The sequence below is a fragment of the Dermacentor andersoni genome, chromosome 3 (assembly GCF_023375885.2).
Source record: "Dermacentor andersoni chromosome 3, qqDerAnde1_hic_scaffold, whole genome shotgun sequence".
In the NCBI taxonomy this organism is placed as follows: domain Eukaryota; kingdom Metazoa; phylum Arthropoda; class Arachnida; order Ixodida; family Ixodidae; genus Dermacentor; species Dermacentor andersoni.
In genome coordinates this window covers 129,158,728-129,185,975 of record NC_092816.1, presented here as the reverse complement: position 1 = coordinate 129,185,975, position 27,248 = coordinate 129,158,728, and the positions used below count along the sequence as shown (strand labels likewise).

At 46.5% G+C, this 27,248-nt stretch overlaps 1 protein-coding gene across 1 annotated transcript; it reads left to right on the top strand.

The window, feature by feature from the left end:
• Positions 1 to 49: 49 nt before the first annotated feature.
• LOC140216404 (glutathione S-transferase 4-like) lies at positions 50 to 12,334 on the top strand. The gene is made up of 5 exons (XM_072286758.1): positions 50 to 231; positions 1,116 to 1,174; positions 5,697 to 5,838; positions 7,703 to 7,873; positions 12,160 to 12,334. Exons 1-5 carry the CDS (start codon positions 91 to 93, stop codon positions 12,295 to 12,297), a joined length of 651 nt encoding a protein of 216 aa, XP_072142859.1. The 5' UTR covers positions 50 to 90; the 3' UTR covers positions 12,298 to 12,334.
• The last annotated feature ends 14,914 nt before the right edge of the window (positions 12,335 to 27,248 follow it).

Sequence of the window (27,248 nt, the reverse complement as noted above, 5' to 3'; positions counted from 1 at the left end):
GGTATTTAAATGCGCTTATCGAAACAATTTCGCATCATTCGCTGTAAGTCTGCGGTGGAAGGAAGGTCGCACATACACTTGGTCTGAGTCATGACCATCACTCTGTACAATATAATTGGCAGTCCGCCCTGCAACTTTGTACGCACACTCGCCAAGCATTTGGACATTGATGTGAAGCTCAAGAACTTGGACTACGCTAACAACGAGCTGTTCAGCGACGAATACCTCAAGGTATGCCGCAACGAGATTTTTAAGTGTAGGTCCGTATTAGCCCTCTGTGCGTCATCTTATATGACCGGTTATTGCAAACAGTGTTTTGCCTGCTTATAGTGCTACATCTGAACTTCTCGTTTGCAATCTAAAATAAAGGAAACGCAATTTTCAATACTGTCTCGTTCTCCAATTCGTCATTTCTTCACATTGCAGTGGATTAAATTACTTTCAATAACTACAACCTAAGCGCCTATATTTTCTACCTGAAGTACCTAATTTCCTTCTCCTTCCTTCTCCTTTTTGGTAAGCAACTGCTAAAATAATTCAACCCTATTAGTTAATGTTGTTTTTAATGTTATTGTCGTAATTGGTGTTGTTACGTAGTGGTTCTGCACATATTGTAGAGAATCCAGATACTCAGAATCCTTCGATGTGCACATGGTTAGGATGGAACCTGCGCATTGGGAATGAGGTGCTCTCATTGGAATTTCTAGTAGTTTTTCTTTCAATGTTTAGAGAGCATGATATTTCATTGGCGCTGTGGCGTTCATACACTTTAGTGCCACTGAAGTTTCACGAAATATTTCAATAAGTCACTGATAGTTGATAAGCGTGGCCTAAGAAAAGAAATAGCAGAGTCCGTGAGTCCGAGGAATGTTTGTTCATGAACGTGTGACAACCTGCAAATGTAAAAATTACTGTTGTCGCTACAGTATAATTAATAAATTTGTGCGCAACGCGTTGTCAACAGCGTGTTTAATTGTTATGAGTTTTAAAGAAAATTTCACGTTTTAGTGAAAAGGCTCCTTAAAGTAATGCATTTTGCTTCTTTCAAACTACGCGTTTGGAGACGAATTTTGAGACAATTGCGCTGACAGATATCTATTTTCTCGGTATTCCAGATCAATCCATTCCACAAAGTTCCTGCGATTGACGATGAAGGTTTTGTTGTCTACGAAAGGTAAGTGTTCAGACAATATGTGTAGACTATGCTGCATTTTTCTTCATTTGGCGGCCAATGAACTGTAGCACAAGTATATAATTAGAGATGTATGTGATGTTTGAGCACCTACGTCCTTCTTCCCATGAAACCTGATATAATTTACATTCACTATATGCGTTATTACCTTTCATTCCTTAAGGTATATTCAGCGCTTACTTTCACAGTAACGGAACCGTTTCTTTCTGTGCCGGAGCTACAATTTGGGGCATACAGTTGTCTCCGCTCAAACAGCAGCGCACATATTTCGCCAGCTCGACATAGAACCGAATAATAAAGGTGTATTTCTCTAAACAAGTCGGAATGCCTGGCACAATGGCTGAGAATGCAGTTTGACAGAAGAGAGATTACTACCTCGCACCAATCGGTCTTGTCATAACGGTGTTAAATAGAATTGCCGTCTAGGTTCTGAAAACCATCATTCTTTCAAGTTACAAATTCCCGAATATGCGAATGAAATAAACAACAGTGAAATCGTCATTTATTTAATAACGACAACATGGAACCTGGAAAATGAGCAGCAGAATCTTTTCTTTTCGCCAGAAAGCTTGCTTAGCAAACAGTACATCATATTTGTTGTGAATGTCCAGAAATCAGTTCCTTTATGACTGAATATACTGTGGGCATTCTAACGGAACGATAGAGACCATGTTCCCAGTTGTACCACGCCCGATAAGAAAAGCTGCAGGCGCATAGGCACCACAAGCATCACAAGCAGAAAAATAAAAGTGCGCGTAAGTCCAACTAAGAAAAGTGAACAACGCCACGAATGTGATGTAGTGCACTCAATCAGCTTCACAGCGTTTATCATGGCCATGGCTGCTTGCAAATATTTGTGTCTACGTGGGAGCCAGTGAGCAACGATGAGCACAATGCAAAGGCGTGCAAGTGGCTTTTTAATGTTATTAAATACGCGGCCCGGTTACTTGGTGCGCAATACAAAATTTAGAGCGTGTGATTTGGGACTACTATAAGAACCATACCGCAGAAAAAGCCAGGCACAGGGTTGACATTGATTCACTTTGTGGGCAATGAAGATGCTGTACTTCTCCGATTCCCCCTGATGCATTAGGAACAATAAAGGAGCGGCTTTTGCAAGCAGATGGTTTATATTTATGGAGAAAGCAAAAAACAGTATAAGAAAGATCAAATATCACCAGCGATATCTTTAATTTGTTTCACGCATGAAGCTGATGGTGCAGGACTTGTGCCTGAAGGCAAGGTGTCTTAATTTTAAGACATTTCTTCTCCACTTGTGCACCGAGCTTCCAGGTGTTGGCTCAGGTGAAGTTGTGTGCACCAGTCAGCTTGAACATAAAGAAAGGAATGGCTTCGATCGTCGTTAATCTTTCTTTGTGATCCCAATATCATTGCCATATTCGGGTTTTTGAATTTTTTTCTACTACTGTTCTCAGACGGGAAGGGCCGGGTGGCCGTGTTCCTCTCCAATGAACTAATCGCACGGGAAAAGAATGTGGAAAGCAGTCTCCAGACACAGTTTTACATGCAGCTGATGCATATCTCTGTTGCCACCAGCCCTAATACGTATCGAAGGTCTGTTCACCAACAGAGAAGCTGTTTAAGAACGTATATCATTGATGACAAAACACACACACATTAAACACAGGAGCAGCGTTATACTACGGAGTAATTAAATATCTTTCCGGTTTCTATAGTCTGGTTGGTTTTCTCAGCCATATGTCGGATTTGTATTTTGTTCGCTTTATTAGCCTACTCTTTTCGAACAGGGTTTTATGTAGTCGTCTGTATGTAGTGGTATGTAGTCGTATGTAGTCGTATGTAGTGGTATTCCACCTTCAGAGGTGCACATATGAAACAACTGTAACAGACTTCTGTGACTAATCAAAATCTGCATGTGGGGAAATAAAGCAATTGTTCTTATGAAACGTTGCGCACTTCTCGATATCTATCGGTGTACAGACTTGGTCAAAAACTTGAACCCGCTGTGAACGGCCGGCCAGCGGATGCACTCCGCAGTCGCGCACCGCTTCTCGCTTGCGCCGAGGGTAACGGGGGCGAGGGAAGCATGTCTCTTACTCTCCAGCGTCGTTTGATAATAGCGCTCGTGAAAAACTAGTGCTACGTTCGTTCTGTCAGCTGCGAGGTCGTCTTGCGGCCGCCGTGGTACGCCGCTTCGTGCGAGTAAATGCGCTCGCCTGGGCTAACTGTCCGGCTTCCGTGCAGCGCATCACACTATAAAAATTGCCCTAATCGTGGAAATTTCGTATTTCAACTTTATCCTACACATTCAAATCCGAGAGCCATCGCATTATGCTCTTAGGTATACATTTTGAATGTGCTTCTGAGTGCGACGAACACGAAAGATAAAATATAAACTGACATCCCTCTGTGCTGTCTAGCGTTCTTCCAAGTTTTATTGTAGTATGCGGGCAATTCATCATTGTTTCCTACAGAAAAGACCAGAAGCAGCAATTTAGACTACAAAGGCTCTCCTCGGAAAGGCCTGTAACCACCGTTACAACATTCGGAATAGGTTGACCGCACTTTTCCACTAAGGAACGGCCACACGAGTGCGTTTGACGTTGAAGCTCTTCAATTAAACCCACTGTGAGATTATGAAAACTTTTCGGGGCTAGAAGACCCTTGCCCTGCCTGAGTAGCCGATTGAGCTAGACCCATTCCCTTGGCATTTTGGAAAGTGTCCACTACCTCGCATTTTTTTTTTCAAATCTTTATGCACATTACCTCATTGTCTTAGGGCGCACTTTCATGCACACGTGAGGCCAGTGTAAGTTCATCCCTTTTCATTGGGCATCACGCGTTTGAGTCGCGTAAAGTTGACCAGGGCCACGAGGTTATAGGATTCTTGCATAGTGAAGGCGACACACCGGCGGTGCTGTCGCAGTCGCGGGTTCACTGGAAGAAGTATTTTGGATGTAATTTACTGAGGTATCGTTCATCTCTACGAGAAAGGGCTTCACAGGCAATACAAAAAATGGGTTATACGTAGCGTCCATTCAACCAGAGACCTTGACTAGTTTACAGTCAAACACATCGACAAGCTGCAATTTCTCGAGGCAACCACAGCCCAAGCCACACTGAATGCCTTGAGGGCATGCTTCCCCGTGTGATTTCGTCGAGAGGTTCAGGTGCCACCCTGAAGCTTGTGCATTCTTGATTAATTTGCTAGTTGTGAGATTCATGATGTCGAATACGAGATGCCACTGTGGCGCATTATTTAATATATCATTGAGCTGCTGAAGTGAGATCTTAGCTACAATCACCGCAGAGTGCCCGTGTTCGAGCATGCGCAGGACTATTCATAGCGTTGCTCCTTCAATTTGGTCCCGAAAAAAATTAACTGATAATTACGATACTCGGAATTGTGAAATATGAGCGTATCGCGTTCGACAGCGGTCGCCAGAGACCCCCGCCCGCTCATTCAGCATACGCTGCAAGCGGCATGCTAGCCGGCCGGGTGGCTTCCGCTTCGCCACCGTCGCGTTCGCGCCGCGCTCGCCGCACTAGTATTTCACCAGCGCTGTTATCAAACGACGCTTGAGAGTGAGAGACATGCTTCCCTCGCCCTCTTTGTCCTCGGCGCAAGCGAGCAGCGGCGCGTGCCGAGGGTGGTCGCGCCGCGCGGAGCTCAGCTGCCTCCCGGCTCACAGCTGGTTCAAGTTTTTTTTTACCAAGACTGTACGCATTGATGCCAACCTCTAACCATTTTCCATGAACCTCGCCAAATCGATTGACTGGGTAGTGATTGGCCTTAACCCGTTAACACGCCAACTTACGTCACTGAGTATGTGCCGCTCTGCCATAATTAAGGAAATTTTAAAGATTTCTCCTGTGTGGGACGGTTTTAAGCTCACGTCATTTTTATGGACACAATTTTTTATTGATATATATTCGCATATGCGCCATGGCTAGAATGGTCGGCAGTGTCACTAGATGGCGCATGTGTCCAGAGGGACGCGAGAGAGTGGAGCGTGCCAGCACACACGTCGCATAAATGATGCATTTTGGCGGCGGCAATACAGCTTGTCGCTGTGTTGCTTCAATGATAATATCATTACATTAGAAATTATTTCTTTATTCTTTATAAGAACATTTCGCATTTTCGAAATTGAAGCAAACAAGTGATGGTGTGAAGTTTGCTTAACAGCATTCGTAATAGTAGCACTGTTTTAGAAATACGAACATTGAAAGTGCGCTGGTAAATACATTGACATCTGAGCGAACACTCTCCTAAAGGCATGCGTCAAGGAGCTAGGGATTATCTTAACTCTGGCCAGAATGCATTTTTAGGAGATTTCGGCGACCAATGCCTCCAACGAGGCACTAGTCTCTTTACTGTTCTCTTTACTAGTCTCTTTACTGTCAATGTGATCATGACATGTGCCCTAAGCTCTAAATTCCCATGGCTACCTGGAGTTTGCGATCTACAATTGCGAAATGCAAACACGCACACACACACCGTATGTACTTACTTTCGCAGCAACGCCATTGCCTACTACTTGCTCCGCAAGTACGCCCCCGATTCGGAGCTCTACCCGGCTTCCATCAAGACTCGCACCCACATCGACCAGATTCTTTCATCGCTCGCCACTACAATCCACAGTGAAACGGCAGTGTTCGTCGTAAGTACACTATCTCTTTTTTCTGTCTTTGTATTCAGCAACCTGGATATGATTAGAAGGAACGCCTTAATACGCTACTCCGGATTAATTTTGACTACCTGGGGTTCCTTAACGCGGAGCAAATGCGCGGTAAAAAGCGTTTTTACATTTCGTTCCCCCGAAATGCGCCTATCGCGGCGGGGATTTGATTCCGCACCCTCGCGTTTGGCAGCTTAACACCAAAGTAGCTACGCCAGCATGATTATTTACCCAGTTTTCACCTACATTCTCTTGATAATTGTAAGGTGTCCATATATCTTGGGTGTAATCGTATTGTGTTGATATAAAAATAGTTCGAACATATTGCCAATGAAATACCTCGGACGTATATATTTCGAATAGGTCAGGCAGTAACTTACGTCAAGCAATAATTTCACAGATTCGCTATCTCCTAATTGAGTAGTGGTGCTCGAAAGTGCTCTGGGAATGTCTTAGCGGTGTCCTGGAGAAGTAAATTACGCGCGCAGTATAAATATGAAAGAATTGAGAGACGATGCGGGGAAAACCTTCAGGTTTAGACGTTACTTACGGGCTAAGTGAATATTGGTAAGTAAACCTTTCCTTGTGTATAGGGCGTTATATGGGGCTCTGTAATTGAGCGCGCAATCGCCCGGTGTCCTCGGTGAGTTAAATGTGGCAGATAGTTTAAAATTATACGCCATAGCGGCCACGTCCGTTATTTGCAACAGTTGGAGAATTCCTCTTGAAATTGTGTTGGCGAATTTTCAGAGCCGCGAGTTATTCTCATTGTGAGAATATGGATGTCCAAGCACCCTGCATAAATAAGTCGATGGCACGCAGCCAATTTTGAGCCACGACACAAAACGTGCAGGCAAGCATGTATCCGTAGACGTAACCGAATATTTGCATTCGTATAGCTTCATAACCTGACGAATCAATATGTCAGCTGAAAAAGACTATAAGCTTAAATGTGGCGCTCGCCTAATAGGGTTTGTAAATATGTATTTCTATTTATATGTAAGTATATATTACGCGCCACGTACTTTGGAGCTGCTAATCTAACGCTGCGGGCAAAGTGTGAATGTACGCGAAGTTTCTGATAACATTGGCAATGATAGCGGTGAATGAAAGTACGAATGCACTCGAGCTGCGTTTTTCCTATTGCCCCCTGAAACGCATTTCATGAATGAATACATGCAGGGTTTACTAATATGAGGCTAGCTAGCAATTTACTAGCAACCTTGTGGGCGTGACCTTTTTTAAAACAGAGTCTAGGTGCATTCGAATATGCGCGACGCAGGGTCAGCGTTTGTTTCCCTGCGATGCTGAGCACGAGGTTGCGGGTCTGGTCCAAGTCCCACCGCTGCGGCATTTGAATGTATGTAAAGTGAAAATAAATATGACGCTTGTGGGTATTTAGGTTTAGGGAAACAATGAAGAACACTGGGTTGCCAAAGTTACTTCAGAGCTCTCCCCTAAGGCGTGCGCCATTGCCTACGGTGCGATTTCGAGTAGGGAAACCTCACAGTTTGTGGAAGCATTAAATAGATGGAAACAGAACAACTAGACAAGCACTCATTCTCATGCGTATTTTTTTCCTGTTGCTGGCGTGAGTCTCAGAATGTATTATTGACGCATATACCGTCTATTTTTAACTCGCAGAAATAGTCTTGTCGTAAGCGTTAGGCAAATCTATTTGAAACAAACAGGTTTTACTGCACCTGTAATGTGTACTGGATTATGTGAATACGAGTATCCGACATTTCCCGATCGCGAGATAAGGACCAGTCGGCAATGCGTTCACTCGCATACATGATCACTTGTTGTCCATAAAGCGAAATATGTGCACATTTGTTTGGTGCAGCGTCCTATAGTCCGTCAGAAAACCAAGCCAACGGCAAAGGAGCTTACTGCATTTGAAGAGAATGTCATCAGAGGGCTGGAACACCTCATCGGTGACGGCAAGTTCGCAGTCGGCGACAACTTCACTCTCGCCGATATCGCCTTGACCGCACGCATCATTGTGCCCCTTGAGGTAATGGTCCTTTGTGCTTGCACCGCCTCACTCACAATTTCGCGCTTATTCATAAACATGGTCGGTCACCAGCCCAGTTTCAGCTGCGGTACATTCGGAAGGCGATAACTGCAGGACGCAATCTGGAGGGCTGCACCAATTATAAAGCGCGCCAAATGCTCAAATTATTTATATTGACCTCACATGAATGTACATTGGAAATGTCTTTATTAAACCATCGTTAGTAAGTTGTGTCAAATATTACGGGCATACTTCAGTTTGAATATATCTGCTTCTTGACCAATATGAGTAAACATGAAAAACATCTTAAACAATTGGAGGTTAGACGTTCCTACAATTCAAGGGAGGAATAGGAGTAGGCATTACCATTGTCTATCGCAAGCAACAGGTACAAAGTCAGAACTAGGTCAATGTACATTACGGAACATTTCTCTTGCATACCAGATGTAGAGTTTGAATTACCTATAGGCTAAAAATTATTGGTAATATCACATAAAAATACTACTGGAGCACATAAACTCCAGTAGGGTCGTTTATAGTTTTTCGGTGTCTCACTTTAATGCAAGCCAACAACGCTTCAGATTACCGTTACAATCTTTCTGCCAAAATTGTCTGAATATTTAAAGTTTTTGTAATATTTACGGCGAACTAACGGCGCTACTTAATACAAATTCATGCGGTATTCTTTTGAAGACAGAAAATTTCTTTAAAATCTCTTGAGAGAGCGCACTTCTGAAGGCATCGTATAATATCAAACTACTGAAAGTGGGCATGTAAGCTTTCCAAACATATGCGAAGGGGGAAATTGAACTGAAATTGCCGTTAACGTTTTCGCCTTGTCTCCGTAACAAATTCTGCGACCGTACCTAGTTCAGACATCCTACGCCACAAACTCATTTTTTTCTGGTGAATGAAAGCGGACAATGTTCTCGAAGGTTTTGTGCTCGGAAAAATGGAGAAAAAAATATTTGATTACAGCACCAAAGTACGTCTCTAGAGAGCGTTCAGCTGCTGAGAGGTATAGAAACACTCAAAGTAGCCCTGGATAGCGGGGCCAGCACAAGGCATTGGAGTGTCTTTTACGTATGAAAGAAGAGTATTTTACAACATGGACAAGGGGCAAGAAAGCTTTGAGGACGCTTAAGCTTCGCCCTAATAGTGGAACACGATAGCATTGAAAGATCCCTGGTTCTTACGCTTCCCGGCACCTGCAGCTTTGTAACCATGCATTTTACCGGGAAACGCTGGCGGCAAACGGTATGCACGAAGGTGAGCTTTCCGGTACAAACGCGGCCTCATGCTTGCGCTGATCTGCTCTTATTCTTTCGCACTTTTAATATTCAAGTCTTCGAAGATCTAACACGAAAGGTATGGCCTGTCAGTGCTTTTTTTTTTTTTTTCATGACAATTGTGTGCGGTCTGTCATTCTTGAAATTCCGAGGAATAACCTTGTAAAGAATCAAAGATAATTTATGAGAAACTTTGGTGATGCAAGAGTGATTGTGTGTACGTGGTTCCGAATGACGATTCCCGAAAAGACTATTGACGCTGGACGCCGACGCCGGATATTTTCGATACGATGTCCTTAACGATGTCGCGTTAAAATATCATCGAAACTTCAGAACCCACAAAGCTGTCACGCAACAGCACGCGCGTGTGGCTCAAAGAGCTAGTGGGCGTTAGCCGACCCACATGCCGGATCGAGTACAATAACAGGCGAAAAAAAAAAACATCCAAAACCAACTATTTGCTTCAAAATGGCAGAAAGCGCAAAAAAAATATTAAGAATATAGGTTGGTTGGCATTTCGAGGGTTGCTCCCGAAATTTGGGTTGCAGTTCGGTGTCACCATCCATGTAGATCTTTAAAATCAAGAGGCAACAAAATCTGCAGAGAAGATTCTCGGTACAAGTAATTCGAGCATGTTCCCACCCGGAATATTCAACGAGGGGAATTTTAACGCGACAGCATTAAGGGCTCCCATGTCGCAGAAAGTCCGGTGTCGGCGTCCAGCGTCATCCGTCGTTGCTGCAAAAAGCGTTTTGAGCCACGCAGACCCAACCACGCAGGCGCTCCACGTAGCACAAGGAAGTTACTGAACTAATTGCAGTTCCCAAGGTAGGATAAGTCAGAAAAAATTTTAAAGTACGACTTAAGCACAACCTCCAGGCATGATAGTGTCAGATGGTAATTTGAATACACAAGAAAACATGTCTGTTACGCGGAAACCCAAACCACAAATCCCTTTCCCAGCGTTTCTACCATTCATAGAGAGGCCATGGGCTCCAAGATTTACGCATGAAAATCTCAAAGGCCATAAAGTGGCGCGCCCTGTTCCTTGCAACACCTCCAGATGTCCTTCGCCTCCGCCGCATCGCGGCCCAGGCAAGTGGCCGTTTTTTAACAGTAAGCTCGCCTTCGTGCATGGCGTTCGCCGCCAGCGTTTTCTGGTGAACATTACGGCTACGTAAGCTGCAGTTGCCTGGAAGCGTGAGAACCAGTCAGGGATCGTCGAATGCTATCGCGTTGCATTCTTATAAACGAGTCTCAAGCGTCGTCGCCGTTGTTATGTGGAAGCCCAAGCTTAAAGCCTAGAATACATAAACAGCAGACCGCCTTGTTGCATTCTACTTTTCTAGACAGTTGCAGTCACGTACGGTAGTGTTAGTCATGAGTTTGACGTAGTACTGTCTAGTGAGGTGAAAGCATTGTTTACAAAGTAGCATATCACTGAGCAAAGCAAGAAAATTAATATAAGATGACATTTCGGTATATCTGTGGATCCCTTGTTCACATTAATTGCGACACTATTGTGAACGAGAGATCCCTAGGGATACCGAAACGTCATTATATCTTTATTTTTTAACCTTGGTCACTGACTTCCTTCCTTTTTAACAATTTAGTATGATGTTCAAAAGCTTTCTCTCCTCGTTTCGCAAACTAGTCCAATATTTTGTGGTTTCATATGACAAGAATTCACTAGATGGATTAATGTCACGCATGAAAATGAACAACTAGAACTCAATTTGCGCCTTGTGTCACTGGGTGAGGTTTCTAGCCAGAAAGTAGGCGTGCAGGCGGTTTTTCCGCACGAATAATTTCCGAGGAGGCTTAAGCTTCGCCTTTAAGAGTGGTACGTGATGGCATTCAAAGATCCCTTATTACTTCTGACGCTTCAGGCTACTGCAGCTTATGTGAGCGCAATGTGAGCGTGAGGGTTGTGTGAGCTTATGTGAGCGGGAAACGCTGGGAACTAACGCTATGCACGAAGGCGATCATTATGGTATAAACGAGGCCTCTTGCCGGATGCGTGAAGGCGAGCGCCATCTGGATGGTGTTGCGAGGAACCGGCGTGCCACTCTATGAATTGTGGAAACGCTGTGAACGGGGTCTGTGTTGCATTTCAGCGTAACAGAATTATATTTTCTCCTTTATTCAAATTACGCCATCATGTGTGTATATTGTGTGTAAGTCGTACTTTCCAATTTTGCTGGCGCATTTTACTTTGAGGATTGCAATTACTTCAGTAACGCCCCTGCGGTACACGGAGCTCCGCCACGGTTGGGTATGCGTGGTCCGGAATTATGTTTAGCTCACAATTCGGTAGGCGCTTGACGCGTGACGGTGACGCCAGATTTTTGGTGACACGAGGCCTCTAACGCTCCCGCGTTAATATGTACTCTCGAAAACTTGTTAACAAACCTTATCTGAGCATATAGTAAATTGATGGCTTCCACGGGAAGTGCATGGTAAGGTTACTGTGTACATTAGTAAGCTTATTACGCGACTTGTTGACCGATATGTAGGTAGATGACGTGCATGATCTTCCACTTCAATGGAGGTAAGGGGTGCAGCTATTTCGTTGCGTCTTCGTGGAAACTATTATGTTGTGCCCGCCTTGGCTTTCTGAAGATGATTCCATAAGCGTACTTTTTCTCGGTATCATACTATGCCTAGATTTTAGTACGCGTAATCTGTGGTCCTTGCGACTGGTGCCTTCTAACCTACGCAACGACTGCATTGCCTTGTTCAGCAAATAATGCTGTTAGGCCAATTGGCGTACAGCTGAATGAAGTGCGATGTCAAGCATAGACGAAACAGCTTTGTGTCTTATATCTTGATCTCGTTCATGTTGCACTTTCTTTATCTGTGCACAATCTGTCAGTGGTTCTCATGAAGGCGACGTTGCTGCCAGTGCCTATGAGCTGCCTAAATCAAATTGAAGTATTTATTAGCACTATAACTGATCTCAGAAGTTAAACATTTTACGATTCATGTGCATTTCAGAACAAGTTCGTGGACCCTTCCAAGTTTCCCAAGCTGGCAAGCTACTACGACCGAGTCAAGCGCAAGCAGCCTTACTTTGAGGAAATTTACAGGCCAGTCATAAACAGCATCGAACAGCTGTTCGATAGCCTGAAATAGCTTTCGAAGCGGTAATAAAATGTCCGCACGAATGTTGTACGGGTACCTTTATTGTTTAAAAAAGATATTTTTTCACAGTTATTCGCAGAGGTCACTACATCTGTTACGGGTCTAAATGTATTATTTGTGTTTGTGTGTGTGTTTTCTGTGCGTCTTTTTTTAATTTCTATCCTGGCATTTTAGAAGGGATGCGCGAATACACGGAACTTTCGAATAAGGAACCTAATAACGTCTTCTTGTATTTGGTCTTCGAATCGAAAAGTCACTATTCCTAAATGCCACTATTTTCCGAATAGTTCAAAACATCTACTTCGCCCAATTAGGCGTAAAACTGCAGCAATGGGGCGCTAAAATTTTGCTCTTGCGTGCATAGTATAGCTATAAAACCTGACAACTTGCGTAGTGGAGCAAGTGACATCACTTGAGTAGCGATACTTTAAAGGCTGTAGAGTGATCACTCACCCACTCTGAAGAGCCCGTGCTTGCGAAGCAACTACGCCTTTGCTCCTATGACCCCGTTCGTGGTTTAATATAGACAACACTTTATAGAGTACTAGGTAATGACAGAAACTTGGAAACTTTATTACTGGAACGTGAACGCCGTTTTATAATAATTCAGATAATAAGTTTTCGTTATTGCAGAAGTATTCTTTATTCGATTCGATTCTGATAACATTCTATACCGGTCTGACTCGCTCTCAAAAGTCGCTATTCCTTCTTGCTTTTTTTTCTTTATCTAATACTGCAAATCTTGTACAGGTCCAAGCAGGGTGGGTTAAATGCGAACAAAACAATAATAACAAAGGTAAAAACATGAAAGTGTGGCGAAAGGCAATAAAGAATCATTCCAGTCGGTTACAGTGCGAGGAAAAAATGAAAACTTAAATAAATCTGGTCGCGCAAAATGCGGCGTCAGGGAATTAGGATGATGGTTGCGTGTATGCCTCGACGTTGAAAGCGACAGATATGGAGAAGTGTTAATAGCTAGATCTTGATTCCAAAGCAAGAAAAGAAATTGCAAACGTAAATTTTTTCGTAGTTGTTCAAGACATTGATGAATAATGCATTATTCATCAATTCGCACACCCCTGCACACTTTTAGCCTGCCCAATGACACGTTTATGCTGAATGCAAAGCATCGTACAGCTGTGCTAGATTACGTACAAATCAATATAAAGAGGTGGCTATTGTTGCTTAAATGAAAATGAATACCTGCCAATGAGAAATAATGTAACAGAAAGCCCTAGGATACTTACACAAAGTTTCGGTTCTTATATAACATAATTATCTTAAGGTAATTACTTATGGTGAAGAATATAAATGCACCGAGAGCGTAATTTTACTGAGGAATAATAAAGAAAAATTTATGAGCTGTTTGGTACGGAAGAAATAAGTTTTGGGGAGAAATAAATAAATAGAAGGAAACCTAATTACACACAGGCATTGTGCTCATCGTACCACGGCTGAACCATTTCCGAACACTTCCTACATTTGCACGGAGCGCCTTCTGCACTTAGTTGCCTCGCCTGTCCGCTACGCCTAGCCTTTGCCCCAAGTGTCATGGCCTTTGCACTAAACGCGAGAAATGCATGCCAGATACAGTAGGGTTTTCGGAAAAGTCCGGCATATCCAAGAAAAAGGAAACACTTGAACTATGCGAATGCAGCCCAATGAAATCTTGCTTATAGGCAAGTCCGTTTTTAAGGAAACAGGCGAAGTTCTCTTAGGTACAGCCACTACGTCGCCATGAGCTAGAAATAAGCTTTTCCTGGTCCGGCCGAGGAGAAACCAACGCTACCCAGGGGACGTTACAGCTGCTTCTATGTGCATTGGAAATATTTTTTCCGCACACTGCACGCTGTGGGAATCTGTGAACGTGAAGGTTCTTGATGGATTTCATCAAAAGGCGCACAAGCACCTGTTTGACAAACCTACCGTATGGACAATGCCATCTTCCAGTCCCGCTACGAATTTAGGAGGTGCCATTGTGAAGCGCCCTAACTCAACCTTCCGGGACAGCCATAAGTTATGTTGAGTTGCGCACTTCTGTAGGACGCTGGAACCGAGAGCAGGCATCAGCGCAGCACCTTTGCATGGGAATCCTTCGCTTTAGAACACTAGTACATTGCCTTACTACCACGATGGCTTACACCGTTTTTAACGTATGCAGTAACCCACAATGTGAAATCGTCCGCAGCATGGCGATTCACATTGTAGACGACCTATACTCTATCGCACAAATAACTTGCAGCACTACCAATGGTATGAGGTCCACACATCCAATATCATTGCGCAGCGTAATATAGTTCCAGGTGTAAATGTCTCACCATTGCAAAGATTAGAGGGCTTAATTTTTTCTTGGCACAAGGTACATTACAGCGGTACGCAATATGTGCAGGCCTTTGCTCATGCACGTCGCATACGGTGGGATAACTGTGCTGTTTATTGCCGGCAACCGTAATAGCCACCCTAACCCTGATAACGTGGGAAAGCCCATGCAGTGCAGACCTCGCTTTGATCGAAACTTACGCTTGCTATTGCCTCTCTACCTTAAGAAAGAAATAAAGAAATAAACCTTAAGAAATAAATAGTAAAATCAGTCATCTTTGTGCAATCGTACGCCGAGGACGAACCACCAGTTATGCTTTGTTGTTATTATTGAGGTCAGATGTTTGCTTTGGCGCTGCCGGTAATCTAGAAGTGATGCCGAGCAGTAAAAGTGGTTCGATTTCCAGTTAGCAGATGGCGTCTCAGCATTAGCAGTGGTGATGTTTTGACGATGCGATACTCTTGAATGCCTCTTTGTTCACTGCATCATGAATTTACTACTCCACTCGGTATGGGACGGAATGGGACTGAGTATGGGACGGAATTACGGTGTCGAGCAAAAGCCAAATAGACGCCAAGCATACACTGCAGCATTTATACTCGCGTTCGCCGTTGCTACTGGCTAAGGAGGCTGCAAGGAACTGCAAAAGATGTGTAAAGATGAAGCGGGATTTGCGGTCCCGTTAAGGCAAACGCAGCTCATCATGGAAACGCCAAAACGTCTGTAGCGTCAATCCACCAACCGTGTAGGATGGCACAGTAGACGCTGAGCTGACGACGCGGTGCGGTTGAACGCATCTTGAGGGGGGTTTGGCCATCCCCATGGGATATATTGTCCTGTAGCTTCGACGGTGCTGCAAGAACTACTGAGATAGAGTATAGCACTTCAATAGTGTGAATCAGAAGAATCGAACTCTGAATTACTTAAACATGGGTCTGCACACTCTTTAGGCGGGCGCTGTGCGCTTGGTGTGATATTCATTAGCCCTAACTGATATTGCTGCTGAGGCAATAAAATAAATTTAGATGTCAAGTTTTATTCAGACAGCAATTATAAGGACGCTCGAGATACATTCGGGTCATCGCTGTCGCGCTGTCTTGGTATTAAGACGCGTGCGTGGCCCACGCTTGAAGGATTAGGAGATCTGCTAAGGCATGCAGCGATATTTCGCCGCCAAAGCGACAAAGCCGAGTGCTCGCACTATCACGCTCCGCTCAATCAGCTAAGGCTTAACTACGGCAGTTTTCTAACTTCCGCAGCTGGCATGAGCGTTGGCGCACATGAGCTTTCCTGGTGAACAGCTGTGTGAATATAACGCTGCGGTGCATGCACGGGGCAGAATGGAAGTGAAAGTTAATGTCAAGCAACATCTATTGCCCATTTCGTCGGGTGCTGCAAAAATTCTGACATGTTTCCTTCAGTACAATTGCGCGCACCACTGAGGTGCAACATTGCAGCGCCGCTGCCCATTGAACCACGGATAACGTCCAGTGGATAACATGAGGGCATTAGTTTTGGGACGCCTTCTTTAAAACATCCTTCGGACATCCACAGGATTGAACTTCTGGGATCTAAAGAATCTCCGAAAATGTATTCCTATGAATGTCTGAAGGATGTTTTCAACGGGATGTGCCATACTGGACATTTCTGGCACCAACATACACAATCCGACGCCTACTACGTGGTCATATCACGGAACGTTAAGTTTCTGCCACGGCTGCCTTCAGTGCACGCTTTTCAGAAAAGGCATGTCAGCCAGCAACATGAAGCGGCTGCACTCAGGATCAAGCTTCTAATGAAGACGATAAATGGAGAAGTTGCAATGAACGGCCCAAACTGCTCATGCATATCGGGTGGAAATGTCCCAAACCGGTAGGAAGAGCACCGGAACAGCTGCGCATTACCACCTACCGCAAGGGCTAACCGAATCAATCGTGTCTTACGCTTTCCGAACATGTCGAGAAATCAGAATAATGCAATGGCTGCAACCCCTGCCGTAGAAGAGAGCAGTGATTGCTTTTAAGCAGTCGAATCGCCACTTTCTGTTGCATGCAAGCTTTGTGCTCATTTGCGCGTATCGGTCACGCGACTTCACGCCACCGTTTTATTCGATCTCTTCGCCCTTCTGGGGTGCGATCGGAGATGGTTGTTCGGCCCGTTCGTTCGGTTACCGGCACGCACGGTTGGCCTACTCCGCGCAGACGTCGCCAGCCGCGGGGCGTGGCCACATTTTTGGTGACGTCAAAATGACGACACGCTTCTATAAGTCATCCTCCCACCGAGCATTTCGTCGGCTAGGCGCCGAACCCGACGGGAGCTGGGAAGTTTAGAGCGATCATACGGCTTCGCATGGCGCATCTGGTGGATTGGATTGGATCCAACCGGCGGTTGCGGCATGGCATGTTTAGATCCGATCCATAGTTTAATTCGAGAAAATGGCGCTACCTTTGGGAACTTAGGTTGTTGCGCTGGCGTTTCTAGAGGAAGGAGGAGAGCGGGTGGTGGTGCGAAACGCGTTTGAAGAAATGGCGAAAGTGAATTCCGGCGTCGTTTTCGTTTCTCGAAACAAATAATTCGTTGGTTGTACAGCGAAATCGACCCCATTATCGATGCCAGCGAGCCACTGGAATGTTGTCGCTGCCTCTTGAAAAGTGCGTCACTCTTCCCGTCGTTTCTTTTTCTTTCGTCTTCTCGCTGTGGGTGACACCATCAAGGGACGACGCAAAGAAACTAATAGTTATAAATTGCAGTAGTCACACGTACTACTATTTGAAAACGTGTTTGGGCTTGAGAAGAAAAATACTTTTTTTTAGATAAACATTTCCTTCATTTGGAAGACGAGAAACATTTCGTTTTGCAACATACTGTCCGCAAGTGGACGACAAACGACGGAAGTAAACTTTGGGGAGGTCACCGCTTCTTGATTGGCGGCTCTCTCCGCCCCGTTGTCGCAAATTTTGCATACTGCCACATTGTGACGTTGCAGCAACCGAATAGAACGCGTATCGAACAAAATATCTCCGATCGCGCCCCTGGTGGTCATGTGTCATGTTCGGTGTGCACCGCGCTCAGCGTGCGCGTTTTCTGTGAACGTGTTGGTTGCGTGATGTGCTCATCAGTTCCAGCGTGAACGTTTTTTCTGGGAAACGTTTTTGTCATGCGCTTTGACGCTTCATCACTGCGGCGGCTTTACGTCTTACGCCTATCAAGAGGCAAGTGACAGTTCCGAGAGTCAGCGTTTTTCTATCAGCAGCCCTGCAACCTTTTCTACGAGCATGTCGTCGTTTCTGCGCGTGATTCAATGCCGGGCGGTGTACGACCGCATAGCTTTCGGCCACGGTAACATTAATCGGTGACTGACCATTCATTGCGCTCCAGCAATGCTGCGTTTGGTCGCGTCGTACTGCTTTTCTGCTAACTTGTGAGCCTACTTTCTGCTGTATTCTTTCTGTGCAGCGTTGAGAGGCGCCGAAAAAACTTCTGAATACGGAACCTGAGACCCGCTAACTACCATGTGGCCCGCAGGATAGATCCGCGAGAGTTATCGCTGCGTCTTTCTTGAACAGCGGCGAATAATAATAATAATAATAATAATAATAATAATAATAATAATAATGATAATAATAATAATAATAATAATAATAATTCCCTGCAAGCAATTTCCGGTATAGCCTCGCCTGAGCTTCGTTTGCGATTTGTGTGCGTAAGCGCGATTGCGATAGCAATAGTACAACTGCGTAAGGTTGAAAAAACGGGAAATTTGTACGCCTTTTATCACGGTCAGAGCACTTGCTGCACCTTATGGCCAGCCGCGCTGAGGAATGTTACCACGTCTGTCTTAAGGGCTGGTATATTGCTCTTGACAAACAGTGTCATGCACATTTCTCGGAATAACGAAACTTTTGGACGACTTATTAGATTTCTGCTTGCTGATACTTGATCGTATGCCAGTATGGTGGTCATATCAAGTGAACTTTACTCCTCAGCTGTACGTGACGATCGAAACCCTAGCGCTGACCCAATTGCTCGTTGCCACGTGGTCGTATTTTTCAGTACGTAGCACTGAGTTTTCTCAGTTGACTGTTTTTGCTACTCACTCATAATGGTAGCCGTGCGTTAAACTTCGGAACTGTGCTGCTGGCGTATTGTTTGGGCAATCGCGATTACGAATGTAATCATAAAACTGCGCACGTCTTGAATCACCGAACTTTTGATGGCGTTAGTATCACGATTGGAGCACTTTCAGCCCCTGACGGTTGATCGCGCTGCTGAATTTAACCACGCATGTCTTAAGTGCGGGTATTTGTTTTTGTCAAAGAGCGTCATTCAGTGTATAGGAATAACCAAACCATTGGGCGATTGCAAGGTTGCAGCCTATCTGCACGTGGTCGAATGCATGCTATAAGGACGGTAAGATAAAACTTACATTTCAGCTTTCGGTAATGATCGAAACATTTACACTACTTAGATTATTGCTTGTGCACACGTGATCGTATTTCTTAGTTGTGGGGAACGTTTGTCTCTGTTGACTGTCAAATTCGTGTCACGCGACCGCCATCACTGATTAACCGTGTTACCGGCAGATGGCGCTCAAGCGCCGTCTGCCGCTTACGCTTTGTTTGCGTAACCGCGATTGAATCGCAAAAGAGCGTGATGGTGGAATAACTAAACGTTTGCAGGGATTTGTATCACGATCGGAGCAATTGCTGCACGATAGGTTCACTGGCCAGGCAGCTGAATTCTCCCATGCGTTTTTTAGGCTTCTATATTGCTTGTGCGAAGCAATGTTGTGTATGTGCGTTTATCGATATCACAAAACTTTTGGGCGTCGACTTGTTAAACTGCTGCTTACTTACACGTTGTCGGATGCATGTTAGTATAATGGTGAGGTGATGGTTACATGATGGGTAGAATGATGGATGAGGTAATGGAATAGGCGATGGGTAGAGTGAAAACAAAATACACTATACTAATGGGCGACCTTAATGCCACGGTAGGCAAGAAGCAGGCTGGAGACAAGGCCGTGGGGGACTATGGGATAGGCACTAGAAATAGCAGGGGAGAGTTATTAGCAGAGTTTGCGGAACAGAATAATATGCGGATAATGAATACCTTCTTCCGCAAGCGGGATAGCCGAAAGTGGACGTGGAGGAGCCCGAACGGCGAGGCTAAAAATGAAATAGACTTCATACTCTGCGCTAACCCTGGCACCATAGAAGATGTGGAGGTGCTCAGCAAGGTGCGCAGCAGTGACCATAGGATGGTAAGAACTTGAATTATCCTAGACCTGAGCAGGGAACGGAAGAAACTGGCACATAAGAAGCCGATGAATCAGTTAGCGGCAAGAGGGAAAATAGAGGAGTTCGAGATCAAGCTACAGAACAGGTATTCGGCTTTAACTCAGGAAGAGGACCTTAGTGTTGAAGCAATGAACGACAACCTTGTGGGCATCATTAAGGAGTGTGCAATGGAAGTCGGTGGTAACTCCGTTAGGCAGGATACTAGTCAACTATCGCAGGAAACGAAGGATCTGATCAAGAAACACCAATCTATGAAAGCCTCTAACCCTACAGCTAGAATAGAACTGGCAGAACTTTCGAAGTTAATCAACAAGCGTAAGACAGCTGACATAAGGAAGTATAATATGGATAGAATTGAACATGCTCTCAGGAACGGAGGAAGCCTAAAAGAAGTGAAGAAGAAACTAGGAATTGGCAAGAATCAGATGTATGCGTTAAGAGACAAAGCCGGCAATATCATTACTAATATGGATGAGATAGTTCAAGTGGCTGAGGAGTTCTATAGAGATGTGTACAGTTCGAGTGGCACCCACGATGATAATGGAAGATAGAGTAGTCTAGAGGAATTTGAAATCCCACAAATAACGCCGGAAGAAGTAAAGAAAGCCTTGGGAGATATGGAAAGGGGGAAGGCAGCTGGGGAGGATCAGGTAACAGCAGATTTGTTGAAGGATGGTGGGCAGATTGTTCTAGAGAAACTGGCCAACCTGTATACACAATGCCTCATGACCTCGAGCGTATCGGAATCTTGGAAGAACGCTAACATAATCCTAATCCATAAGAAAGGGGACGCCAAAGAGTTGAAAAATTATAGACCGATCAGCTTACTGTCAGTTGCCTACAAACTATTTACTAAGGTAATCACAAATAGAATCAGGGACACCTTCGACTTCTGTGAAGCAAAGGACTAGGCAGGATTCCGTAAAGGCTACTCTACAATAGACCATATTCACACTATCAATCATGTGATAGAGAAATGTGCGGAATATAACCAACCCTTATATATAGTTTTCATTGATAACGAGAAAGCGTTTGATTTTGTGGAAACCGCAGCAGTCATGGAGGCATTACGGAATCAGGGTGTACACGAGCCGCATGTAAAAATACTGAAAGATATCTTTAGCGGCTCCACAGCCACCGTAGTCCTCCATAAAGAAAGCAACAAAATCCCAATAAAGAAAGGCGTCAGGCAGGGAGATACGATCTCTCCAATGCTATTCACAGCGTGTTTATAGGAGGTGTTCAGAGGCCTCGATTGGGAAGAATTGGGGATAAAAGTTAATGGAGAATACCTTAGTAACCTGCGATTCGCTGATGATATTGCCTTGCTTAGTAACTCAGGGGACCAATTGCAATGCATGCTCACTGACCTGGAGAGGCAAAGCAGAAGAGTGGGTCTAAAACTTAATCTGCAGAAACCTAAGGGATGTTTAATAGTCTAGGAAGAGAACAGCAATTTACAATAGGTAGCGAGGCACTGGAAGTGGTAAGGGAATACATCGACTTAGGGCAGGTAGTGACGGCGGATACGGATCATGAAACGGAAATAATCAGTAGAATAAGAATGGGCTTGGGTGCGCTTGACAGGCATTCTCAGATCATGCACAACAGGCTGCCATTATCCCTCAAGAGAAAAGTGTATAATAGCTGTGTCTTACCAGTACTCACCTACGGGGCAGAAACCTGGAGGCTTACGAAAAGGGTTCTACTCAAGTTGAGGACGACGCAACGAGCTATGGAAAGAAGAATTATGGGTGTAACGTTAAGGGATAAGAAAAGAGCCGAATGGGTGAGGGAACAAACGCGAGTTAATGACATCTTAGTTGAAATCAAGAAAAGGAAAGGGGCATGAGCAGGACATGTAATGAGGAGGGAAGGTAACCGATGGTAATTAAGGGTTACGGAGTGGATTCCAAGGGAAGGGAAGCGTAACAGGGGGCAGCAGAAAGTTAGGTGGGCGGATGAGATTAAGAAGTTGGCAGGAATGACATGGCCACAATTAGTACATGACCGGGGTTGCTGGAGAAGTATGGGAGAGGCCTTTGCCCTTCAGTGGGCGTAACCAGGCTTATGATGATGATGATGATGGTTACGTGTTAGCCCTCTGTAACAATCGAAACGTTTACGATACTTATTCGACTATTCCTGGTTCGCATGCTGTATCTTTAGTAATCGGGAACGTTTGTCTCGGTTGACTGTTAATTATGTTTGTCACGCGCCTTCGGCGATTAACCATGTCGCTTAAGCTTCGTCTGCCGTTTGCATTTTCTTCGCTTAATCCAAATTGCAATAGTAGTGGTAAGACCTCGTGAGATTCGAACAACGTAACTATTGTCGGCATATGTTTCTCAATGGCAGCACCCCTCACACATGGCGGTTCGTGAACCGAGCTGCTAAACTTTTCTTTACCGTTGTATTTACTATATTTGGCGCCACCCATGTTCTGGCATGTGTGCGCCACGTACTGTACAATATTACGTGATTGTTCCATCCCCACATTGTCGTTGTATAGTTAGTGAAGCTATAGTCAACATTCGACTGAATGTTTTTTTTTCATTGTGATAGAAATTGTAGGAACGCTCCAGGCGAAATTGCGCTGATGCGGCGCAGGCAGGGTACGTGCACAGCGGTCTGTTGTTGCTTCGTGAGCACTCTTCCCGCGCAGCTGTAGTGTCAAAGGTTGCGTAAACTCAGCTCGGCAAGCTCTCGAAACGCGTGGTGGCTCGAAGCAGCAAGAAACGATCGCTTGTCGCTTGCTGCTTCATATCACCACCCCAGCGTTCCGACAACTAATTTCCCCCTTGATCGAGCGAGATGTGTATTTGTTAGTTTTTGCGCTCGGCACCAAGGTTATGAATTTATGAAGTATGTGAAGGTTTACTATAATTTAGACTGGCGACAACACGTACACCTGCATAATTTATTTATTATAGCTTTTTGTTGATTTGTTCTTGCAGTAAATTCCTCCCCATTCGGCAGAAACTGCGCTATTGTTACTGCTATCAGCTTGTTTGACAATGTAATGCTGACGTAGAGACATCAGGATAACTCCTACTACCTTTCCACGGAGTTGAAATTATTCCGGTAATTCTGGTGGCTGTCAGCTCAGCAAGTTTGTATGGGGCCACGAGGAAGCAAGGTTGCGTTTATGTTAAATGTGCAGCTTGTTAACATGCACTTGGTGGATAACAATATGTGTAGATATTTCTAACACGTCTTTCTTGCGTATTTTACTCAGCCATGCTGTGTGCCTTCCGTCAGCCTGTCACCTTAGGTCGACATCATTCTTCGTTGATGCTCAGTACTGAAGCAAGCCCACAGAAATCTGCTTTCTTAGCGAACTTTCTTAGTACCTCTGATCTGTATACTCCATTTTCGTGCCTAGACCACAGAAATAATCCTGCCGCATGAGTAGTAAATTGTGTAGCCGCCAACGTACCCGTAATCTTTTCTGTTCTACATCTGCAACCATGGACGAATGGCTGCACCCAGCAATCGGTAACCTCCTTAGGGGCCGACGTACGTGTGGACTCTGCGATTACATGTCTCTGTTATTGTAGAAGCAAGTCCACAGAAATGCGTCACTAAATTTCTTAGTACCTGGGAAGTGCAGTGCATTTTGTGTCTGCGACCACTGAAGCCAGCTTGCAGCAAGCTTTAGAAAATTGTGTAGTCATCAAGATACATGTGATCTTTTTGGAATTATCTGTATCTGCAGCCATGGAAAAACAGCCACAGTCAGCCTTTGGTCACTTACATTGAGGCCGTTTGGTACCCGGAACTTGTCAGGATGAATTTATGTGTCACGATATGTCTGGGTTCGTGAACAAGGGAAGGCACGAGGCACCCTCCGTCAGACAGATACTCCGCAGTGTGGTGGAGACGAACGATGTCTGACCACCGAGCAGCTGTGCTCGTCGGTGTTTGTCTACCGAGTTTTGTCTACCGAGCCTGGTAGGCCACCAAGCCTGGTGGGCCAACGAAAATTATGCCCGAGGGGGCATCCCATGCTTGCTACACCCCCTTACCCCCAGTTTGTTTGTTAGCTAAAATAAACAAACGTTCAAGTCCAAAGTACGGGGCTCTGCCTCCATCCTAGCCGGGTCGACGGTGCCTGCTACGCAGGCGATTATTCGCCTGGGTAGCAGGCGAGTCCGGTGGCTTGCGCCATCGAGTATTCCACCAGGGTACCGGTGTTGACGGGCCAGGTGTGGCAACGCCAGGTGCTGCCTGGGGGATCCGGGGGGTTCGAAGTGGCCGGCCTTGTGAGTGGTCACGAGCTCGATACCGGCCCAAAGGGCGCCTCGCCACTGGGAACGCTTGCCGCCTCCGAGGTGGGTGGTGTTCTGCTGGAAGCGACTGGTGCTGCCGCTAGTCCTCCTGCGTGCTGGAGCTCGGAAGTGGCAGTCGAGAAGTGCTGGTCAGGTCCCGAGGCGAGGTCTAACAAGGTCGGCATGTCTGCGCCACGTGGCCCCGTCTGGCATGCGGACGAGCAGCGATGAGGCACTGGCAGGAGACACCACTTGTCCGCAGACCAGGGTGGGCCAGAACGGAAAACTGGAGCCCCCGACTCCGGCAAAGGCCCGGGACGGCACCCTTGGTGAGCAGCCAGCTTCCTATTCAGCTGCTTCAGGAGCATTGTCGATAGGAGGTCCGGATGGAAGACGTCCAAGTTATTTTGACCATCCGAACCAGCAGGAGCTCATAAGGGGCACGACCAGTGACATCGTCGGGCGTGGTCTGGTACTGAAACAGTATCCAGGCAATCTGCGTCCGGAAATCCCCAGTGTGGCTCTTCGTGGGCTTGTGCTTGTTTGCACCACCCGCTCGGCTGTACCATTTGAAGCAGGGTGGTACGACGGAACCATCATCCGGTGGGTTCCTTTCTTCGTCAACCAGGCCAGGTACTCTGTGCTGGCGAAAGCAGGACAATTGTCGGACACGATGACATCCGGCAACCCTTGGGAAGCGAAGACCTGTCGTAGCGCTTCAATGGTCGCAAGTGCTGATGCAGTGGTGACAGGTAGAACCTCCACCTACTTCGAAGAGGCGTCCACCACCACCAGGAAGTAGTGGCTCTTGAAGGGCCTCCCCCAATTCACATGCAGGCGGGGCCAGGGTCCCTATGGGAACGGCAAGGGGGTGATTTAGACGTGACGTGAGGCCCGCTGATGCTCCTGGCAGATTTGGTAGCTCTGCACCATGTGAGTGACGTCCTGGTCCAAGCCAGGCCACCAAACATGGAACCGGGCCACCATCTTGGTCTTTCCCACGCCACGATGACCCGCGTGCAGTAAGTGCAGGACCCTGGACCAGAAACTGTAGGCCACCATCACCACACTGCAACCCCACATTAGGCAGCCCTGCGTCAAGCTATAGGCCTGCTGCATCAATTCCTCCCCACGGGACACTACCTTGACCACCTGAGACAGGACTGGGTCCCGGCTGGACGCTTGTGATACCGCTGATCTGGAGAGTACCTCCGGGTTCTTGTGCCCCAGCATGAACACTTCAGCAGGTTCTGGAACAGCATCCCGAACCTCTGGCAGAGCCAGGCGGCTCAGAGAATCAGCAGGTCCCAGGTCCTTTCCCGGACGGCAAACCAGCAGGTAACGGTAAGCTACCAGGCTCAAGGCCCAGCGTACCACTCGAGGTGATGCCTGCACGGGAACTGCCTTGTCAGGCCCCTGCAACTACAACAGCGGCTTGTGGTCCGTGACCGCTTCGAACTTCCTACCTCACAGATACTGGTTGAAGCGTTCGACACCGAACATGAGTGCGATGTCTTCCTTGTCTAGCTCGCTGTAGCGTTGCTCTGCAGCATAAAGCCGACGAGAGGGAAATGACACAGGGCATTCCTGGCCATCTTTATCCCGGTGTGCCAGGACGGCTCCCACGCCGTATGGCAACGCATGTACAGTCAGGACGAAAGGCATGGCAGGATCAAACTGTACTAGCACTGGAGCCTTGGTGTTCTGCTCCTTGCTGCGCTGGAAGGCCTGGTGCTGCTCCTTCTTCCAGACCCATTGCTGACCATCTCGAAGCGGAAGATTGAACGGCTGTAAATGCCCCGATATGTTTGGCAGGAAACTCCCGTAGAAATTGATGAGGCCGAGGTAGCTTTGAAGCTCCTTCTTGTTCTGGGGCTTAGGCGCCTTGACCACAGCTTTAGCTTTGAGGGGAGCAGGGGCTAGGCCAGAGTGGTAAATGACATGACCCAAATACTCAACACTGGGGGCCAGGAAAATGCACTTTTCCAGCTTGAGCTTGAAACCGGCGCCCTGCAGTAGTGCCAGGACGTTGTATAGGTTTTGCAGGTGGTCCCCGTCGTCGCTGCCAGAAACCAGGATGTCGTCCAAGTACACCGCCACGTTCCTCTTGCCCCTTAAGAGGTTGTCTATCCTCTTCTGAAATATGGCTGCGGCGGAGGCCACGCCGAAAGATAAGCGCGTGTACTGGAAGAGCCCCAAACTTGTCGATATTGTGACATACTTCTGGGAGGCATCCTGGAGCGCCAGCTGCTGGTAAGCATCTCTGAGGCCTAGCTTGGTGAACTTCTGTGGACCAAAAAACTCTGGCCAGAGTTATTCAAATCGGGACAACGGGTACTTCTCGATAGTAGCGACGGGGTTGATGGTAACCTTGAAATCCCCGCAGATCCTGACACTGCCGTCTCGCTTGAGGACTGGTACGATGGGAGCGGCCCATTCATACGTCTTGACGGGCACCGGGATGCCCTCTCGCTGTAACAGCCACAGCTCCTGCGTGACCCCGTATTTCAGGACGAACGGCAGTGGGTGAGGCTTGAAACAACGTGGCCGGGCTCCCTAGGATACATAGATGCCAGCCGTCATGCCACATGTCAAAAATCGGTGGGTCCATGGCCACGACGTGGCCGAGGACCCTCCGAAAGGTACCGACCCCCGAACTTCTTCCGCCTGGTTGCGGAAGAAGTTGAGGCTGCTGCCGCACGCCCCCGCCGCGTACCCTTGCGACGGCTACCCTGGCCGCAGGCTTGTGGGGTACCTGGGCTTGAACCAGGCTGCTCCTGCTGTTTGCTGTTGGTTCCCCCCTGCGGCATACCTGTGCCAGGTGCCCAGTTACCCCGCACGTGAAGCATTGTGTTTGAGAAACCTGGCACTTTGAGGTGGAGGGGGCACCACCACAGCGACAGCAGGTACTGCCCTTTGTCGCCAACTTGTTGACCGCCGCTTCCGCCGATGGTGAGCCAGTCGCACGGGCAATCTCGCCAGCGTCCGTAGCGACAGCTTCCATTGCCAGCGCTGCCTTCACGGCGGCGTCCAGCGAGGGGTCGGCAAGTC